This window comes from Carcharodon carcharias, chromosome 19 (genome assembly GCF_017639515.1).
Source record: "Carcharodon carcharias isolate sCarCar2 chromosome 19, sCarCar2.pri, whole genome shotgun sequence".
Taxonomy (NCBI): domain Eukaryota; kingdom Metazoa; phylum Chordata; class Chondrichthyes; order Lamniformes; family Lamnidae; genus Carcharodon; species Carcharodon carcharias.
The window spans coordinates 5,248,214-5,269,883 of record NC_054485.1 but is presented as its reverse complement, the minus strand read 5'-3'; the positions used below and the strand labels follow the sequence as shown (position 1 = coordinate 5,269,883).

Here is a 21,670-nt window from a genome sequence, read left to right as displayed (position 1 = left end):
CAAAGGTTCAATTACAGCACAAGAATTGCAATTAAATAAAAGTTAAAATTTAAGAGCTTCAAGTAAAATATTTATACTAGCTCGGCTCATTATTTTGAAACGGTACACCAATGCATTTTCTTTTCAATATGAAGCTTAACATTCCCTGGATTATTTTATGGAAACAAAAATAGCTTATATTTACATTTGTTTCCATTCTGAGGCAGACAGCCAGATTTCTATATACCCATATCCTAGACACTTCCTTTATTCTGGAGCTCGAAGAGAACAGATGTTGCACTATTTCCTATGATACGCTTCCCTTTATTTGAAAAACACTGATGAGTAAGATGATCCAAATACTATGATACAAGGGCACTGTCAGCAAAAGAGAAGTTCTGAATATTGGGTGGTGTAGAGAATAAACCCCATCACATAAATCTAAAGCTATATACGGAGACAAATGAGTGATATCCAAAGCTCAGACTTGAGCCCCTTCAATGTGTACATGGGTTTTTCAGAAGGCTAAATAAAACTTGACCCTTTGATGACAGACAGTTGAATGTAGCAGTTTCACGTTTCATTGAGATTTCGATCAGTGAATAGCAGGTTGCAGCAAAAGAAAAGGAGTCAAAAATAGACATGAGTTTAAACTTCGAATCTTGTTTATTTTTGTATCATGAACAATCTGAGGTAAATAGAGACTAAATAGCAATTTTTGAAAGTTGTGTGTCAGGAAAATGGGCTCTCTTTTTTAAACCTAACAAATGAGACACAAACAGACCATAATACTTACTCAAGCTGCCAAGCTGCCTGATGACATTTGCAAGTGTAATATTTGTTACACATTCCAATTCACTTTGAACACCATTAGGCAGAGGCTGACGGCACAGATACCTCGGCTCAATGTTCCGTGTCACTAAAGGCATTGTGGTTCAGAAGTCAATGCAAGATAAAAAGACCTAGAAACACAAATAATCAAACAAAAATTCAGAAAATTTTGAGCATAGTACTGCTTAATGTTCATGCAAGCTTCAGCATGATTTTTAAGCAACGGATTACTACTAAAGATATTCATTCTGCTAAAATAAAGGCTTCAAGTTCTTTATACAGACAGAAATACTCCACACCTGGTCTCCATTCCAAATGCATTCCAGGAAATAAATACTTTTGATAAAACCACATCTCAATTATAGGTTTCAGAGGTTAAAGTGATCCTATATAGTGTTACTATGTAAAACTGTTAATACGGCTTCGTTTCATTTATTATCATATGGATGAGTGAGAAAGGGAAGCAAAATGAGTTGCAAGTTAAACATTATGTATTTTAAAACTAGCAAGTAGCAGGGAGTTCTGAAATGGCTCTTTCCTTTGCCTTTCAGAATTTTTCTCCCCACCCCAACCTCCCCCCAAAGTGCAGTCAATGTTTGGATCACCAAAACTTCTAGCATAGTCATAGATCTGTAAAATAATCAACCCTTTAAGAATTGTACCAATAATAAGGCCAGCATGTTAGAATCTGTAGCCATTCAGTCCATAACTTTTTGGCAAGCTACAGAGTAACCTAATCTCTTGCTACTGAACTCAATACAGGTTCTTATGCAGGATATTATGAGGATGGTCTACTACATGCCAGTGCCCACCCTCTGCAACAGCAAGTTGTAGCTGGACTGTCAAAATTAACAACTGGAGTAACAACACAAGAATTCTTCACGTTTAAGCCAGGAAATTTGAGCACTTGAAAGCCGCGCCCTAATATTCTGCATCGAAAAATCTGAAGAGGTGTCTAAGAAATTCACTCCACAATGATGCTGTCATCTAGAATTCTCATGCTTGTACATAGTTTAATTTTGATTTAAACTTCTACAACCTGTTGAACCAGAGTTGTTTCATTGAGTATACATTAAGCCTGAAATATTCTTCCATGCACAAAGGTCAACTTCATGAAGGATTTGGTCCATTGGGGATTCTTCTGCTTGCAGCTAACATCTAAATCTAAAGCACCGAACAGTCTGAAAAAATACTATGCATTATAATTTGCTGATCTTGGTTTAAGACTAAAAATTAAAAGTTATTAGCACATTGAGATTTATTAATTTATTATATTGTGCACTCTGAAGAAAATTCTGGCAATAACTGTATAAATAGTATCTTTTAATGATCAGATTTCTAATTCCGTTTAGAACATTCAACACTGCCCTTTCTAAATGCAATGCCATAGATAGCTGAGATTGTTCCCCAAGTGACAGAAATCCAAGCATTGTGTAGCAGCTATTTTCCCAGGAAAATTATTTATGATGAATATTTGAATTTTAAAACCGAGTATGCTAGATACTGAAAACTTCACTCTTCTGGTACGAACCACAAATTCAAGAAAACAAAACCTGCCAATCACATCAACTCAAAAAAATCTGATAAATTTTGAAATAATTACACTCAAATATTAAAATGAGTACTAATATATTAATTGATGTAACTGTAAATCTTGTCAAGTTGGTCTCTTCAGCTTAAACAGACTAAAGTGACCAGACCACTGACCTATTGTATTTCAACAAAACATCCAACTTACTGGTTCTCAAAAATATGGGAGGATAGCAAACTTATGCTAAAATCTTATTCAGTTCACTGACTGGAGATTTTCTAGCGGAAATATTGCAGTTCTTCTTAAACTGTGTGTTGAAACAGCTTCAGGCTGACGTGCAAAAGGCAGTCAAGCTCATCCCAGATAAGCACAAATCTCAGAATGGCTGGTCTGCATTCCAAATTTGCTCTAAACATTTACTGGCAACTGTCCATTTAGCTAATTTAAGTTATCATATCAGTCTTCACCATAGGCTGACACACACACTCTCCTGCCCCGCAATTTTCACAGTTTTCAGCCAAATAGTTCACAATTCTAAAAACAAACTTGCTTTATCATCCATTTGAATTTACAGGAAAACAATGCATACATGCTGTAACGGAAACAAAATCTTACGGGTGTATCATTTCAAAAACACACTTAAAAAAAAGCATGCTGTCTAGATTTTCATCATTACAGCAACGCACCTTTATAGAAAGGCTAGAAGCCGACTAACCTAGGTTCAACGGAGGCAAATGATGATTCCCAAAACTGATTCATTACACAGATTTTAAGTTTTGTTTACAGTGATACATGCCATTTGATAAATGAACTGACTGCACTAGAGGAACTTAAACAACCTAAATAATTTCACTCAACTAAACATGATTCCAGCCAACTCAGCACCATTAATTGCCTGGGATATTGTTCCAATATAAAGTACTCCTTCAATCAAAAACGAGGTAGCTATTACATTTCATAATGCAATGGAAAATGTTCTTGTGAAGTTTGCTAATGACTATAAAAGCAGTCTCTCCATGTGTTTCTTCGAAGTAACTTTTCTAACGTGAGTTCTCAAGAACAGTTGGCCACCTCAGGTGCATGTTACACTCATCTATATAACAGTGCATTTACACAATGAGAAAACTTAAATTGAAGCTTAAATTCCAAACAATTTTTGGTGAATTATCTTTTGTTCCACATAGAGGTTCATTAGTGTTCCAGCAACTTCAACAATGAAATAATCCAGCACAAAAACATATGATTTTTAAACAAGCATAAAATATCTCAGGTACAAGAAATCCAAGTTCTGATGGCTAGAGAAAGCGCCATATTTCCTGAAGTGACCTTGCAGCTCACAGAGATGCCCCGAAAGATAATTACAAGAATTTTCACATATTGCTTTATGGAAGCGCAATCAGACAAAAATGCCAAAGAAGGAGTTTGAGAACAGGTGACTAAAAGCTTGGTCAAAGAGGTGGGTTTTAAAAAGAGAAGCAGCTTGAGAAGCAAAGATTTAGGGAACAGAAACCTCCAGCACAGGGCATAGTTAGCTGAAGGTAAAGTCACCAATAATGGGGTTGTGCAAGTGCTCAGAATTGGAGGAACAAAGAGTTCTGAAGTGACATAAAGAGATTATAGAGATAGGGAGAGATGAACAATAAGAATTTCAAGTGGGTGCAGGAGAACCAGAAGCGAATGTTAGCTGGAGGGACAGGAGTGATACACAAGCAGAAGCTGGAGCTAGTTAGCTTCAGGCATCAGAATTTTGTGCTGACATTTATGGAGAGAGGAGAATGGGAGGCCTGATGAAAATTGGAAGCCAGCTGGCAGAGCATTCGAATAGTCAAATCCGGCAGCAATAAAAGCATGAAAGAGAATTAGCTGATGGGTCGAGGCTGGGGCAGAAACTTGATTTATATGATTTGTTCATTTTTAATGAATTTACATGTGACATTAACTGCATCCATAAATCAAACAAAGTAACAGAAATTGAGGGGCCCTGTTGTAACTAACAACTGTTTACACTTCTGATCACACCAGTTACTACAGAATAAAATATTGTTTAGTCATGTGGAGGTTGCACAATACAGTAAATTAACATTTTGCAACTAAGGTGGATAGATCAGGTTTCTCTCAACTTGCTCCTTGCATACAAATGTCTAAATATTTTGCAAGAGAAAGCAGTGAATGTTGTCAGGAGCTTGGTTATAACAGCTCAAGTGACTGCCATAGTTAGAATGGGGGGCGGGGGTGAAAGAACAGGCGGTTCCCAACTATGTTGTGGGCTTTTACTCTCAGGCTTACTGATTTACTCTCAGATTGGTGGAGATGGTTTCACCCAGCACTTCCCTCAGCAGACCAGCTAAGATCAAAGACTGTCAAAACACCTATATTATCACAAAAAAATTCATCTCAAAGACAAAACAAAGGCAATTAAAATTAATATCACATAGTCCAGAGAACTACTTGTGTGGTCAGTGACAATTTTTGGCTATGAAAGGTGGGCCATCAAGAGTGACAAGGCCTGAATAAGAGTATTTGAAATGAAAGGACTCAGACGGATAGTGCGGGTGTCATGGACTGCCAAGCAGACAAAAAAAGTGGGTGCTCTACAAAGCTCCTGGTAAGAGGAATTGGTCTGAGACAGTGATATCAAGAAAGCTAACACATTTTGGACACATGATGCAAACAGGAAAGGACATTGGTGGAGAGGGCAGATTGGTGGCAGGTTAAGTTCGATGCAGGGAAGTGAGAGGTGATACACTTTGGTACGAAGAACATGGAGGGACAGTGTAAAATTTACGAGCATGGTTCCATAAGACACTTCAGTTATGAGGAAAGATTGGAGAAGATGAGACTGTTTTTCTTAGAGAGGAGACTTGATAGAAGTTTTCAAAATCATGAGGGGTCTGGACAGAGTAAATAGGGAGAAACTGTTCCTGCTTATAAACAGATCGAGAACCAGAGGACACAGTTTTAAAATGTTTTGCAAAAGAAGCAAATGAGAGGCGAGAAAAAACTTTTTCACACCGCGAGTAGTTTGGGTTTGGAATGCACTACCTGGAAGTCTGGTAGAGGCAGGTTCAATTGAGGCATTCAAGAGTGCATTGGATGCTTATTTAAACAGAAACAACGTGCCGGGATATGAGGAAAAGGCAGGAGATTGGCACTAAATTAAGATGCTGAGAAAGCCAGTGAAGACACAACAGGCCAAATGGCCTCCTTCTACACTAATCATTCTGAGTGTTTTGGAAAAAAGAGATAATGCAAGGAAAAACACTGGAAAACGTGCACAAGACCAACCCAAGATGGCATGGATGGATCATATCAGATAATGGACTGGCCTCTATGTGACAGGCAGTGAGGGCAGCAGAGCATAGAAATCAGTGGAGAAAGATTGTTCATAGTGCGGAAAACCCTTGAAACAAGGGTGGAAGACAGACAAGACTACCGGAGGCAAGGCTCAAAATCCCTACCGTTGATTTAAATGAGGAACATACCGAGGCTGCGTCGTAAACATCGGAGATGGAAGCAATTAAGCCTTTTGTCTTGCTAAGACCATAGGACGTAGGAGCACATGTAGGCCATTCGGCTCATCAAGTCTGCTCCACCATTCAATGAGATCATGGCTGATCTGATAATTCTCCACTCCACTTCCCTGCCTTTTCACTTACAGATTAAAAATCTGTCTACCTCAGCCTTGAATATACTTAACGACCCAGCCTCTACGGTAAAGAATTCCATAGATTCGTTACCCTCAGAAGAACTTCCTCCTTTTCTCTGTCTTATATTGGCGACCCCTTACTCCGACATTATGCCCTCTGGTCCTAGACTCTCCTACAAGGGGAAACAACCTCTGAGCATCTACCCTGTCAAGCCCCCTAAGAATCTTATCTGTTTCAATAAGGTCACCTCTCATTCTTCTAAACTCCAATGAGTACAGGCCCAACCTACTCAGCCTCTCCTTATTAGAAAATCCCTCCAGACCCAGAATCAAACGAGCGAACCTTCTCAGGACTGCTTCCAAAGCCAGTACATCTTTCCTTAGATAGGGGGCTAAAATAAGAATTCTAGGTGTGGTCTAACTAGTGCCTTGTATAGCAAGGCTTCCCGATTTTTATGCTCCATCCCCTTTGAAATAAAGGCCAACATTCCATTTGCCTTCCCTATTATCTTCTGAACTTGTATGCTAAGGAGTAGGAGGAATTGGTTGTCCAGGCTTTGCTGCCATACGGATAAGCACCTTGGTCCTGCGGATCACTTTGTTGTTTTTCCATGCCCATTTTGTTAGTCAGCCAAAGTTGGTGGCTGCATTTCCAATTTGTCAGCTCTTCATCATGAGACTGGTTATTTTTATTTTATTCATTCATGGGAAGTGGGCATTGCTGGCTAAGCCAGCATTTATTGCTAATTCCCCTTGTTCAGAGGGCATCTAAGAGTGAACCACATTGCTGTGGGTCTGGAGTCACATGTAGGCCAGACCAGATAAGGACAGCAGATTTCCTTCCCTAAATACCAGAATACAATCGACAATAGTTTCATGGTCATCATTTTAATTCCAGATTTTTACGGAATTCAAATCCAACCATCCGTCGTGGTGGGATTCGAACCCAGATCTTTACCCTGGGTCTAATGAACTAAGGCCTATGGACATATGAACTAGGAGGTCGGAGGGGTACAGGGCTAAAATAACACTGTCATGAGCATGAATGATGTGATCTATGCTAGTGGAGGGTTTTACAATTAATATCAAATTGTCCACTGAAATAACATAGATCAAGCAACAGGGGAAAAAATAGCTTGAAGTGCCGCATTTGTTTGCAGAGTGCATGAGCTACTGTAAAAAAATCACGAAATCCTTTGAAATTTATCAAGGTCTCTTAACAATTAGTTAAACACTGATAAATATCATTGATGGCTTCATGCAGTACAAGCATGACAAGTTGGAGAGTTGAAGAAAGCTGTGAAGAATTAAGCTAATGTGATTAATATAGCAAAAATAGCTACATAGCGGTTGCTCACCAGTTGCATGACACAGTGCTGCTATTTCCTACAGACTTCTGCAAACTTGAAGTTTCCTTAATATCTGCTACTTCACATTTTGCCTGCTGTGCAACTTTTCAGAGACATTTCCCCCTCTTTTCCAAAAACTACAAAACCAATTTATGGAACAATAAGCACTGAAATGAATTTGAAAGTAAAACCATTTTAGCAGATATCTCTAAATTGCTCATGTTTCAATTAGTTCACATTACAGTTTAATGTGAATCATTGGTTATAAAATCTTTTTATCTCCCCTTCCTAGCCTATACATATCTGACAAATGATGAGGAATAGACTTCTTCTCCCCCTCCCCCATGTGCTTCTGATCTCAAACCACGAACACACTTCCTGTTGGATGATTTCAGTCAGTTTTATTATTTGCCCCACCCACTGATAATAGTTGTACTGCAGCATATTTCTGCTACTGTTTAGCAACTTAACAACCACCACTTTTTTGCAACCATCTGGCAGCAAGTATTGTTTTTGCTGGGAGATATGATTAATAAACGGCCAAAACATTTTGTAGAAAGGGGAAACCAGCAGAGTGGACACAATGGGCTGCACTTTCGTCCTCAAGGCAGGTAGAGGGGGTTGGGAAAATATTAGGCTCACCCCCCCTTCCTCCCAATCTCAGGAGAAGGTGCCCACAAGGATAGGTTTTCATTGTGAAAGGGGTGAGGAGGCAGATGCAGGCTGCAGTTAGGCCAGCTGAACCAGGCAAAGTTCGGAGGCAACCACAGGGGCTGGTAGGTCCAGAAATACGCTGTTTAAATGGCCTGCCTCTGCCCTGTGGGACTTCGGCTGAGTTATAACAAAAACAGAAAGCCCCTCAGCCCTCACACCAGCTCACCCCCTCCAACGCACACTTCCAGTGCCTTATCCATACCACTTCACGCCCTCCAACACACCCCTTAGGGCCCCTCATCACCCCAAACCAAGCTATGGCATTTCCATATTCATTCATCCACTATACACTGTATAGAAGCAATTTACCCTATCATGACAGTGGGATATATTAAAAAAAAGTTCTAAAAAGTAATTTATTTCCATTCTTAAAAAGACACCTCTTTGTCACAGCGCAATAAGTGACAATCATCAAAACTGTCATGAAGCTATGGATGTATATATTATTGGAAAATATTTTTCTTTTACAATAAGGGTTTAGTCTGTGGGTGTGTCTTAATTGGATTAAAGCCAGCTAGGCTGGGTGCTTTGATGTGTACTAGTTTTGAGATGTAAGAAAGGTAGAGTACATTTACATTTTTTGAATATAGCATTCAAGGCGGTGAATGAAATCTGGCCCCAAGCTAGCAGAGACCAAACAATATGTTTATATTACTAATAAAATTAGTACTATGAAAGGGGATTTGTTGTTAGAAGAGGCAGGTGATACAGTGAGAATTTACATTCAATGAGCTGTGCTAGATGTAAGGTTAGCAGTTTTGTGTGTGGGAGTCAGGGGGCAATGTAAGATCAAAGTAGCTGTAAGCCCACAACTATCTCCACAGCAGCCAAAGTGAAAGGAACCTTATTTTGAATTTGTAAGGTGAAAATGCTTTGCCTGGTTTCTGGTTAAGTTTATGGGTTGCTGTTGCCTTAATGAAGATTAGTTTGGGAATTTGTTTTAAAAGTTATGATAGTAGTAATTTGCAGCCAAATGGATGTATTTAACTTGTGTAAATTAATAAAATGTTTCATTTAGTTTAATATAAAATCTCTCGAGAACTGGTGGTCTGATTCCTGAATTTAGAGTTGCAACTCATTCATACCACTTAAAAATATAGGTTATGACAGTTGTTTAAAGCTTCCCTCTGGGATTTACCATGAGGCTGCCTCATAACACAGACCCTTTAAAGCATCAATAGCAGAAACTGCAAGTAAACCTCTATCTTGTGCAAATAAACATTGTGAAATTGACAGCATAGATCAGTGGGCAGAACTGTCAATCGAGCAATGTTTTTCCCTGGGGCTCAGATGTTTCAATAGGCTAATTAATTTTTGGGTGCTTGGTTGAGAGCTCTGGGGTGCTGTAAACCATGATGCTTTGAAAAACTAGCCCAACTCCATGAAAATTGCAGAGGACTAGGGCATGTTTATTCCCACTATGGAGCTGGCCAGATTGGGAGTGCAGAGTGCTGACTCGCCACCCAAACCAGCCAGCACCATCAAAAGGCATTCCAAAATTCCTAAACTTTGAGAATGGGGTTGGGACCCCAGAACTGGGGCCACCTGCTATTTTTAAATGGCTGCTGGGTCATCCCAAATCGATGAAAATTCAGCCCAATGTTTTATGAATTCATGGTGGAGATCTTCATACTGTGTCTGGGAAGTATACCAAACTGACACTATTCAGATTAAATGAGCATTCCACACTTTAGACTTCATCTCTCAGAGGTACATTGGCAGCCAAATCAATAAAGAGAAAAGCAAGAGTGTCTGTAAACTCTGCTGGATGCGAGGCTAAGTGGTTTAAACCTCCATGGAAGCTGACAAGCAATGTCGAGGTAGTTTGAGGTTACTGTAAACAGACGGATGGTTGGAGAGGTGGCGAGTTCCATATTTTGAAATATATTTATCACACCATGTTAAACAATGCCTGCTCGTTCTAAATCTTAGGTCAGTAAAACAACTTAGTGTTCCAAATAGTGTGATTATTAAAAGTGTCTTTCCAATCTACAATGCAAAAAAAAATTCACATAACAGCATTTGATACAAGCCTGCAGCCAAACTACAGAGGGAAGGCTTGTTTCTTATTCGTTAATGGGGTATGGGTGTCACTGGCAAACCAGCATTTATTGCCAATCCCTAACTGACCTCAAGGTGGTGGGCCTTCTTAAACTGCTGCAGGTACATCCACGATGCTGTCAGGGAGGGCCAGGATATTGCCCCAGGAAAGTGAAGAAGCAGCAATATAGTTCAAAATGGAATGTGTCTTGGAGAGGAACATGAAGGTGTTAGCATTCCCTTGTGACTGCTCCCCTTGTTCACCTGGGTGGTTGAGGTCATGGGTTTGGAAGATGCTATCGAATGAGTAATGGCGAGTTGCTGCAGTGTGTGGGAGGGAGTGAATACTTAAGGTGATGGATTGGGTACCAATGAAGTGGGCTGCTTTGTCCTGGATGGTGTTGAGCTTCTTGAGTGTTGTTGGGGCTGCACTCATCCAAGCAAGTGGGCAGTATTGCATCACACTCCTGACTTGTGGTGGACAGGCTTTGGGGAGTTAGGTGGTGAGTTACTCTCCACAGAAATCCCAGTCTCTGGCCTTCTCTTGTAACCATAGTACTTGTATGACTGGTTCAGTCAAGTTTTCGGCCAATGATAACTTTCTGGTGGAGGATTCAGTGATGGTAATGCCATTCCATTAAAAGTCATGGGGAGATAGTGAGATTCTCTCTTGTTGGAGATGGACAGTGTCTGGCACTCATGTGGCACAAATGTTACTTGCACTTATGAGCACAAGCCTGAATGTTTTTCAGGTCTGGCTCCATGAAAACATGGACTGCTTCATTTCCTGAGGAGATACAAATGGATCTGAACACTGCAGTCATCATTGAACATCTTACCTCTGATCTTATGGAGGGAAGTTATTTGATGAAGCAACTGAAGATGGTTCGGCCCACAATACTACCCCAAGGAAATCCTGCACCAATGTCCTGGGACTACGGTGACCGGCATTCAATAAACACAATCTTCCTTTGTGCTAAGTATAACTCCAGCCAGTGGAGAGTTTTCCTCCTGATTCCCATTGACTTCAATTTTAATAGGGCTCCCTGTTATGTTACAATCAATGGATTATATTGCTGCTTACCTAGTCAACAGAAAAGTGGAATCAGATCCTAGGGAACCAGTGACCTGTTTGCAGGGTATTAAACCCAAGTTATCTAGCAAAATAACCCCAAAAACATGACAACTATTGTTATTTGCCACAATTTAAAAACATACCAAAAAAAACAAAAATAAGATCAGCAACTGCTAGTTATGCACTTTGATATTCTCCACTAGGAAGTTTTACCAACTATTGTAAATTAAATATGCCTTTTTACATGTGATGAACAGGGGCTTCAATTATACACTTTATGCTGAAGAAAGAAGAAAATTGGATCTCTTCAATGTCAGCCAGCTGTCTATCTCATTTCTTGCAAGCTTTCAGAGCAACATTTTGTACTTTTGGGATTACAAAGTTTTCAATAGGATATTAACTGTTTGTCCAAATGTTTCACAAAATGGTAATTCTTTGTCACAGATGATAGATTATGAATTTTTGCAATCACCATAATTCATTGCATTAACAATGATACAACTTTTCAACTTCAGAAACAAAGAGCAGTTTGTTAGAGCTGTGCACAGACTGCAGTGAGAACTAAGAAAAAGGCTGAAATGAAAGTTGAGCCTTAGTTCCTGTTCTAATTGAATTGTCCAAACTCACACCAGAGAACGGTCCAGCATGAGTCACAGGACAACCAGAAGTTCTATTAAAAACAATTTTTAAAAAAATTACTGAGGCTTCACAATACAATCCATCCTTAAGAAAAAAGAGAGTAAAATTCGTTAATCATTGAAAAATCATCCCCAAACTAGATCAGACTTCTTATCCTCAAAAATAAATAAATCAGAAAAAAATATTTATCTTTCATACTGTTGCAATCAGGATACAGGCCATTTAACCCAACCAGTATACACGCACTGTTTATCCTTTACATAAACACTAGATTTAATTATACTTACCCGCTCTGTTCCTATTCTCTTTATCCACCCCTCCAAACTAACCTAGAATGCCAAGATAGCTCAACCACACCCAACTAAATATTTCTGGAAAACAGATGGGTCAACTTAAAGAGTGATTACTTGGGGCAATAAGAGCGTGAAATGATTTTCCATGCTGGTTACATTTATTAGTGAAGTCCACTATTTACAAGGTTTTTGAAGGCTATGGTTTGTCACAAAAACACATTTTAAGTTCTACACCACTTCCTAACAAAGCAACACACAAAAAAAGCATGAGCAAGGATATGGATCTATTAACCTCTAATTAACTTCTAATGAAGTAACCTCTATGTCCAGACGACAATATTTTTCATGATGTCGGCCAAAATGCCTGACAGGATTCCAGTGCTGTAATTTGCTAAGATGTACTTGTAACTTTCTGCATACAGGCAGCAAATTTGGTTTCACACAATGCACTCTACAAATACAAAAGCAAAATAATCTTAAAATATTCTACATTGCTGCAACACAATTTCTCCGAGTGAACATTTACAGTAATTGTAATGCATTATTGAGCATTTAAATATAACTGATCTTTGCTAGCTTAATTGATGACTCTTTCTTTCATCTATATTACTAACTTGCCTACACCATCCAACTCCTTAAAATTGTTTTTCAGCTAACTTCACAGTATAATGCTGGTATAAAGTGGCGGGGTGGACAGGTAGTGACATAAAGATCAGGACTCAAACAAAGTCCGCAGCACAAAGATGATGCACAAAATTCTTGCCGGGGTGGGTAGATTTTTCTACCCCATTGAAGGGCTAACAGGAGAAGGAGGCAGGGTCAGCAGAATGATAACGCTTACCAGATTTGCCACCTCCTTTCTCCAAGCAACATGGACTGAAAGGTGACACAATAGAGAGGGAAACAATTGCTTATACATGGCTTCTACCAGGCCTAAACACAGCAGGTAGCTGAATGTTAGCAAAGCAGAGATTACACCTAACGTTTTCTGGGGTGGGGGAATATTGCTTCTCCTCCCATATTCTGAAAACTGTGTATTTTCTGCAGGAGTGTCAGCTGTAGCTCAGTTTAGATTTCAGAGTTACAAACTTCCTGATTCAAGTCCTGCTCCAAGGTTTCAACACAAAAACCGACACTGAAACTCCAGTGCTGTACTGAGGGAGTGCTACACTGCTGGGGGGAACCGTCTTTTGGATGAGACATTAAATCATGGCCTCAACTACCTGCGAGTGGATGTAAAAGATCCCTTGGCACTTGTTTGAAGAGGAGCAGCGGAGTTATTCCTGCTAACTTGGTCAATATTCATCACTCAAACAACATCACAAAAAAATGCAGATTATCTGGTCATTATCACTGTCATAGTTTGATCTTACAAATTGGCTGTTGCGTTTTCCTACATTACATAGAAAATAGGAGCAGGGGTGGGCCATTCAGCCCTTCGAGCCTGCTCCGCCATTCATTATGATCATGGCTGATCATCCAGCTCAATAGCCTGCTCCCGCTTTCTCCCCATATCCTTTGATCCCTTTCACTCCAAGAGCTATATCTAACTCTTTCTTGAAAACATACAATATTTTGGCCTCAACTACTTTCTGTGGTAGCAAATTCCACATGCTCACCATTCTCTGGGTGAAGAAATTTCTCCTCATCTCAGTCCAAAGTGGTCTGCACTGTATTCTGGTTCTGGACTCCCCCACCATCAGGAACATCCTTCCTGCATCTACCCTGTCTAGTCCTGTTAGAATTTTATAGGTTTCTATGAGATTCCCCCCTCATTCTCTGAACTCCAGTGAATATAATCCTAACCGACTCAATCTCCCCTCATATGTCAGTCCTGCCATCCCAGGAATCAATCTGATAAACATTCACTGCACTCCCTCCATAGCAAGAACATCCTTCCTCAGATAAGGAGACCAAAACGGCACACAATATTCCAGATGTGATTCACCAAGACCCTGTACAATTGCAGCAAGACATTCCTGTTCCTGTACTCCAATCCCCTGGCTATGAAGGCCAACATACCACTTGCCTTCTTTACCGCCTGCTGCATCTGCATGCTTACCTTCAGCGACTGGTATACAAGGACACCCAGGTCTTGTTGCACATTCCCCTCTCTCAATTTACAGCCATTCAGATAATAATCTGCCTTCCTGTTTTTGCTACCAAAGTGGATAACCTCACATTTATCCACATTATACTGCATTTGCACACTCACTCAGCTTGCCCAAATCACACTGAAGCATCTCTGCATCCTCCTCACAGCTCACCCTCCCACCCTCCTTTGTGTCATCTGCAAATTTGGAAATATTACATTTAGTTCCCTCATCTAAATCATTAATATATATTGTGAATAGCTGGGGTCCCAGCACTGGTCCCTGCAGTACCCCACTAGTCACTGCCTGCCATTCGGAAAAAGACCTGTTAATCCTTACTCTTTGTTTCCTGTCTGCCAACCAGTTTTCTGTCCGTCTCAATACACCACCCCCAATCCCATGCGCTTTAATTTTACACACTAATCTCTTATGTGGAACTTTGTCGAAAGCCTTCTGAAAGTCCAAATAAACCACATCAACTGCCCCTCCCTCATCAACTCTACTAGTTATATCCTCGAAAAATCATAGTAGATTTGTCAAGCATGATTTCCCTTTCATAAATCCATGCTGACTTTGTCCGATTCTGCCACTGTTTTCCAAGTGCTCAGCTATTAAACCTTTTATAATGGACTCTAGAATTATCCCCAGTACCGACATCAGGCTGACTGGTCTGTAATTCCCTGTTTTCTCACTATCTCCCTTTTTAAATAGTGGGGTTACATTAGCTACATTCCAATCTGTAGGAACTGTTCCAGAGTCTATAGAATCTTGGAAGATGACCACCAATGCATCCACTATTTCTAGGACCACTTCCTTAAATACATTAGGACGTAGATTATCAGGTCCTGGGGATTTATCGGCCTTCAATCCCATCAATTTCCCCAACACCATTTCCCTGCTGATTTCTTTCAGTACCTCCCTCTCACTAAACCCTGTGTTCTCCAACATTTCTGGTATGTTATTTGTGTCCTCCTTTGTGAAGACAGAACCAAAGTATGTATTTAGTTGGTCAGCCATTTCTTTCTTCATTATAAATTCCTCTGTTTCTGACTGTAAGGGACACTTGCCTTCACTAATCTTTTTCTCTTCACATATCTTTAGAAACTTTTACAGTCAGTTTTTATGTTCTCTGCAAGCTTACTGCCGTATTCTATTTTCCCCTTCTTAATCAATCCCTTGGTCCTCCTTTGCTGAATTCTAAACTGCTCCCAATAGATGCAAGGAAAAGGCATACAAATTGGCCAGAAAAAGCAACAGGCCTGAGTATTGGGAGCAGTTTAGAATTTCCCTTGTAAGCCATGGTTTGGCAACCTTTCCTGTTTTACTTTTGCGCCAGACAGGAATAAACAATTGTTGCAGTTCACCCATACGCTCTTTGAATGTTTGCCATTGCCTATCCACCATCATCCCTTTAAGTAATGTTTCCCAAGCCATCATAGCCAACTAACACCGCCTCATGCCATCGTAATTTCCTTTATTAAGATTCAGGACCCTAGTCTCAGAATCAACTACTTCACTCTCCATCTTGATGAAGAATTCTATCATATTATGGTCGCTCATCCCAAAGGGGCCTCGCACAACTAGATTGCCAATTATTCCATTCTCATTACACAAGACCCAGTCTAGCATGGCCTGTTCTCTAGTTAGTTCCTCAACATACTGGTCCAGAAAACCAGCCCGTATACACTCCAGGGAATTCCTCCTCTATGGTATTGTTACTAATTTGATTTGCCCAATCTATTTGCAGATTAAAGTCATCCATAATTACAGATGTTCCTTTGTTGCATGTGTCTCTAATTTCCTGTTTAATCCATTCCAAACATCACCAATACAGTTTGAGGGGTCTATATACAACCCTCACTAATGTTTTTTGCCCCTTAGTGTTTCTCAGCTCTACCCATACAGATTCCACATCGTCAGAGCTAATATCTTTCCTCACTATTGTGTTAATTTCCTCTTTAACCAGCAACTCCACTGCCTTTTCCTTTTTGTCTGTCCTTCCTAAATACTGAATTCCCCTGGATGTTCAGTTCCCATCCCTGGTCACCCTGCAGCCATGTCTCCGTAATCTCGGCTATATCATACCTGTTTATATCTATTTGTGCAGTTAACTAATCCACTTTATTGCGAATGCACCTCACGTTAAAACACAAAGCCTTAAGGCTTGTCTTAATGTTATTTGTCCCGTTCCCACTATTTTTAACTGACGCCCTGTTTGATTCTTGCCCTTGATTTCTCTACCTATCACTTTTCTTATTCTCCTTTCTGTCTTTTGTTCTTGTCCTTGATTCCCCCTCCTCTGACTCCTTGCATAGATTCCCATCCCCCTGCTATTTTAGTTTAAACCCTCCAACCACTCTAGCAAATATTCCCCCTAGGACGTCAGTCCTGGTCCTGCCCAGGTGTAACCCGTCCAGTTTGTACTGATCCCACCTCCCCCAGAACCGGTCCCAATGTCCCAGGAATCTGAACCCCCCCGCCTCACACCATCTCTTCAGCCACGTATTCATCCTATTTCTACTCTAACTAGCACATGGCACTGGTAGTAATCCTGAGATCACTACCCCTGAGGTCAACTTACTTCCTAACTCCCTATATTCTGCTTTTCGGACCTCATCCCTTTTTTTTACCTACGTCGTTTGTACCAATGTGTACCACGACCACTGGCTGTTCACTCTCCCCCTTCAGAATTTCCTGTAGCCACTCTGAGACATCCTTGACCCTAGCACCAGGGAGACAACATACCATCCTGGAGTCTCGTTTGCGGCCACAGAAACACCTATCTATTCCCTTTACAAGTGAATCCCCTATAACTATTGCATTCCCACACTTTTTACTCCTCCCCCATGCAGCAGAGCCAACCATGGTGCAATGAATTTGGCAGCTGCTGCTTTCCCCTCAACAGTATCCAAAACGGTAGATCTGTTTTGCAGGGGAATAGCCACAGGTGATTCCTGCACTGCCTGCCTAGTCCTCTTGCTCTGCCTGGTGGTCACCCATTTCCTTCCTGCCTTGTGGACTCTTAGCCTGTGGTGTGACCACCTCTCTATACATGTTATCCGTGATACACTCCGCCTTGTGGATGCTACACAATGTCCCCAGCTGCCACTCCAGCTCTGAAACCCGGGCTTCCACAAGCTACAGCTGGAGACACTTCCCACACACATGCTGGCCCCAGGCACTGGACATGTTCCCGACTTCCCACATAGAGCAGGAGGAACATGCCGCTGCTTTGAGCTCTCCTGCCATGACTTACTCCCATAAGTTAAATTAAACCTTTGGAAGATACTTAATATCAAATAATATCAATTACTTTAGGGCCTTTCTTCCCTGCTCCTCACTATTACAGAATATAGCCCTTACAAACAATGAACCACAAAATAAGACCTTAAAAACTACAAGCGATAAAAGTAGTAAATACTTACCAGACCGTACTCACAGTACTCAAAGGATCACATCAATCCCCCTTCACTGAACTCCCTCAGTCACCAAACTCCAACTTAAAGCACTCTACTGGAGTGCTGCTTTGGGCTGCAGCGCAGACAAAGTCAGCACTGTAAGATGGCCTGTTTTTATACTCTCTGAATCTAGCCTCTGAAAACCTGTTTAAGCCAGTTATCTAATTAACTAGTTGTAGCTGCAAGCAGAGCCCGTATAAACCCTGTTTTAAAGTTGGCCTAAAACTCACTTTCTTCCAACCCAAACAGCAGCTTTTAGTTAATTACTAAATGAAAGAAAGACTAGACTTTAAACAGAAATTAAACCTTAAATTCCCTCAGTCACCAAACTCCAACTTAAGCACTCTACTGCAGCCCAAAGCAGCACTCCAGTGACTGCACTTCAAAAATATTCCATTGCCTGGAAAGCACTGCTGAGATATTGAATGGTCGTGAAAAGTGCTACATAAATGCAAGTCTGTCTTTCTTTATTCCATCCTCATGTTCCTTAGCAGAGAGTGGGCTGGGCATGAGTCTTGGCAGAATGCAAGATTGCAATGGATAGCATAATGATATTTGGCTTTTCCCTCCTTTAACCCATTTCTAGCAAACATGATCATTTTCCAATGCTATCAAAGCACAAAATCATCCCTCTAGTGCTACTAAACATATATTGGTGTGGAATCCCTTAATTCAGGGTCATTTTGACCCTGTGGTGTTCATCACATTAGCAAATGCCACCATACAACAGAACTGTGGGTTGACAGAAGTCAAGTCAGAATTAGGTTGCATTCAATTAAATATTCCTATATTTTATAGGAATATTTTAAGGCTCGATGAAATGCTTTCTTAACCTTAGAACTGAAATAAAATTACAGCAAGAAATCAAAGCAAAGTTCTATCACTAGTGAGGATCACAACACAAAGGCTCAATAAGTAATGCCACGTCAAGACAATTAAAAAGAAAATCAGCCCTAAATTTGACATTGGTGTAGAATCCCACCCAGCCTTGAGGTTCAAGACAATAAAGGCATGATTTAACACAACTTTGTTTGGAAGCATGGTAGAAACTGGAGTCCTGCAACCTCCCACATCTCCAAAGTAATTCAATTATCCAGAATGAAAATAATGGACCCAAAATTACAAAAAAAAACATTGAGAGGCATCACGAAACAGTTTACATCTGGTGTCGGATCAATTAACTTAATGATTAAGTCTTTTTTTTTAATTTTTCACGTTACCAATCTGCAGTATATTCCCACGATTTCCAATTACATTTCAGGTTTCCACATTTGCAGCTTTTTAAAAAGTCTTTAAAATGTAGGTCACACAGGTTAAACATAACTATTGACACTTAAAAAGTTTAATTTTAAAAATAAAACTATGCTTCTCAAAGCGAGAATTAGATTCAAATGTCTTCCATCACACTGCTTTATGTGAGTAATGTTGACATACATTACTCACAAAAACAGCCCGTTTGATTGGCACCATATCCACTAACCTTCACTCCCTCCACCATCAATGCACAGTAGCAGCACTGTGTACCATCTACAAGATGCACAGCAGGAATTCGCCAAGGCTCCTTTTGACTGCACCTTCCAAATCAATGACCACTACCATCTAGAAGGACAAGAGCAGACAGATGGGAACACCACCCCCTGGAAGCTCCCCTCCAAGTCACTCACCATCCTGACTTGGAAATACATTACTGTTCCTTCACTGTCACTGTGTCAAAATCCTGGAACACCCTTCCTAACAGCACTGTGGGTGCACCTACACCACATGGATTGCAGCGATTCAAGAAGACAGCTCACCACCACCTTCTCAAGTGTAACTAGGGATGGGCGATAAATGCTGGCCCAGCCAGCAAAGCCCACATCCCATGAATGAACAATTTTTAAAAATGACTTGCGGGAAGACAAGAATAGTTGAGTACACACCCAAGTTTGACTCAATGATTGGGATGGCTATGCATACATTCAACAGATGACTTATGACATTCCAATTGATTAACAATTTTTTTTTTACAAAGTGTAATAAGGAAGTGAGATATATCTGCGAACAGGTTGCTATAACTGTTTTTAAATACCACACTAAAAGCCAAGGCAACATAATACATTTGCTTAAGAAAATATGTCAGGCTACTCAGTGATAATTCAATTTTGAGGAGCAGTAAGATATGAAAATCTACATGGCTCCCTCAAAACAAGGAGTGGGGATGGTTCAATTCACCACAATCCGGAACAAAGTGAAAGTCCTCAAAATGAAAGTTTAAATAGCCAACAGTGGCTTATCATTGCAAAGTCTTGCCTGAAGCAGAATCATTTTGGTAAAAAGTTATTTCCATCTCCTAACGTTGAAACAGTTGATGAAGTACAGTAAGGAGACCAGGCACTGCTACATAAACACTTCCAACACACAAACAAATAAGTTCAACTTTCAATATGACCAGGGAAACATTGCGGACCCCCCCCCCCCACCCCCCCCCCTCCTTTTTCCTCAATGTGCCTTCAATGCCTTGGTGAAGGTTAGTTGGCCAGATGTTGCATGGTGCCAAAGGATGCCAGCAGCACCAGCACAATCCCCAGAGCCGCTGTGATGATGGGAGGCCTGCCCTCCAGAACCCGCCCCGTGCTTGATATGGGGCGCGTTGTCCAATCAGACTCTACATGGAAGAGGTGCCCTGGGGCCTTCGCTGGTAATGAGCCGCAGGGCCCACGTCAGAGTCAAACCCCCATTGCCTTTAACAGGAGGCAGTTTGAAAGCGTCTTAGAAAGTAGCATCGGGCTTTACATAGTTGAGCAGCATCTGGGAATCTCTCTCTCTCTCTCCCCCATCTCCCACTCCCTCTCCTCCTACCCCCTCTCCACTCTCCCCCCTCCTTCCCCTCCCCACTCTCCCCCCTCCTCCGCACTCTCCCCCCTCCTCCCCACTCTCCACTCTCCCCCTCCCGTCCTCCCCACTCTCCCCGTCCTCCCCCTCCCCTCCACTCTCCCCCTCCTCCCCGTCCTCCTCCTCCCCACTCTCCCCCTCCTCCCCACTCTCCCCCCTCCTCCCCACTCTCCCCCCTCCTCCCCACTCTCCCCCCTCCTCCCCACTCTCCCCCCTCCTCTCCACTCTCCCCCCTCCTCCTCGTCCTCCTCCTCCCCACTCTCCCCCCTCCTCCCCACTCTCCCCCCTCCTCCTCGTCCTCCTCCTCCCCACTCTCCCCCCTCCTCCTCGTCCTCCTCCTCCCCACTCTCCCCCCTCCTCCCCACTCTCCCCCCTCCTCCCTCCCTTCTCTCCCCCTCTCCTTCCTTCTCCCCCCCCTCCTCCTTCCCTTCCTTCCCCCTCCCCTATGCCATCCCCTCCCCCCTATGCTGCCCGAGCTGCTGAGTGTTTGCACTGGGAGACTCCCAGGGGATGTTTGGCACCCACTATTTGGCAGGAAGTGAGGCTCAGCTCCAGCCTCCAGCCTCCAATATAAGGGTGGGTGGGAGGTAGGTGATCACAATCTGGCAGCGGCCCGGCCCGGCCCGGCCCAGCCCCCGTCCCGCCCTTCCAACCCAGGAGAGAAATGAAACTCCCCAGCCCCTACCCGAAACAGCAAAAACTTCACTCGAGCCGATTCCCGACGTCAGCCGCATCCAAATTCGCATCTTAAACGGGGGCCGCGGCCATCGTTCGCCCACAAACCGCCGCGCTCCGGGCCTGAGACTCACCGCCGGCGGCCATAACTCAGCCCGACATAGCAACGCCTGAGCCCGCCCCCAGTATGCTAATCAGCGCTGGACATCCGGGGACGGTGCCGGGTCCCGGACGCCGATTGGCCAGAGCCGGTGTCAATCCAGTGACGTCAGTGCCACAATGGGAGGTGACGTAATGCCTGATCTGATACGCGGGAAAGAGCATTACCGATTGAGTGAAGGGGAAGGGCTGAAAACTGAATGTGATATAAAGAAGAAACTGTTCCATTTTAATTCAAGTTATAAATTTACTATGAATTATAGAATTAGGTAATATCTTAAATTATAGGTACTGTAAAATATAAACCGTTTCTCTGT

General features: G+C 41.8%; 1 protein-coding gene across 5 annotated transcripts in view; it reads right to left on the bottom strand.

Annotated features, from left to right (window-relative positions):
* wasf2 (WASP family member 2) overlaps window positions 1-21,462 on the bottom strand; it is a 42,914-nt gene extending 21,452 nt beyond the window's left edge. Inside the window, exons 1-2 of one of the 5 annotated variants that reach the window (XM_041213409.1) lie at window positions 21,329-21,462; window positions 776-941 (exon numbers count right to left, since the gene is read on the bottom strand). In XM_041213409.1, the coding sequence (XP_041069343.1) occupies window positions 776-908 (133 nt within the window). In that variant the 5' untranslated portion in view covers window positions 909-941; window positions 21,329-21,462. Of the gene's footprint in view, window positions 1-775; window positions 942-10,929; window positions 11,101-19,128; window positions 19,148-19,312; window positions 19,361-21,204 lie in introns of those variants that run through there. The other 4 variants (XM_041213408.1, XM_041213410.1, XM_041213412.1 and 1 more) reach the window with 4 other exon arrangements.
* Between the last annotated feature and the right edge of the window lie 208 nt (window positions 21,463-21,670).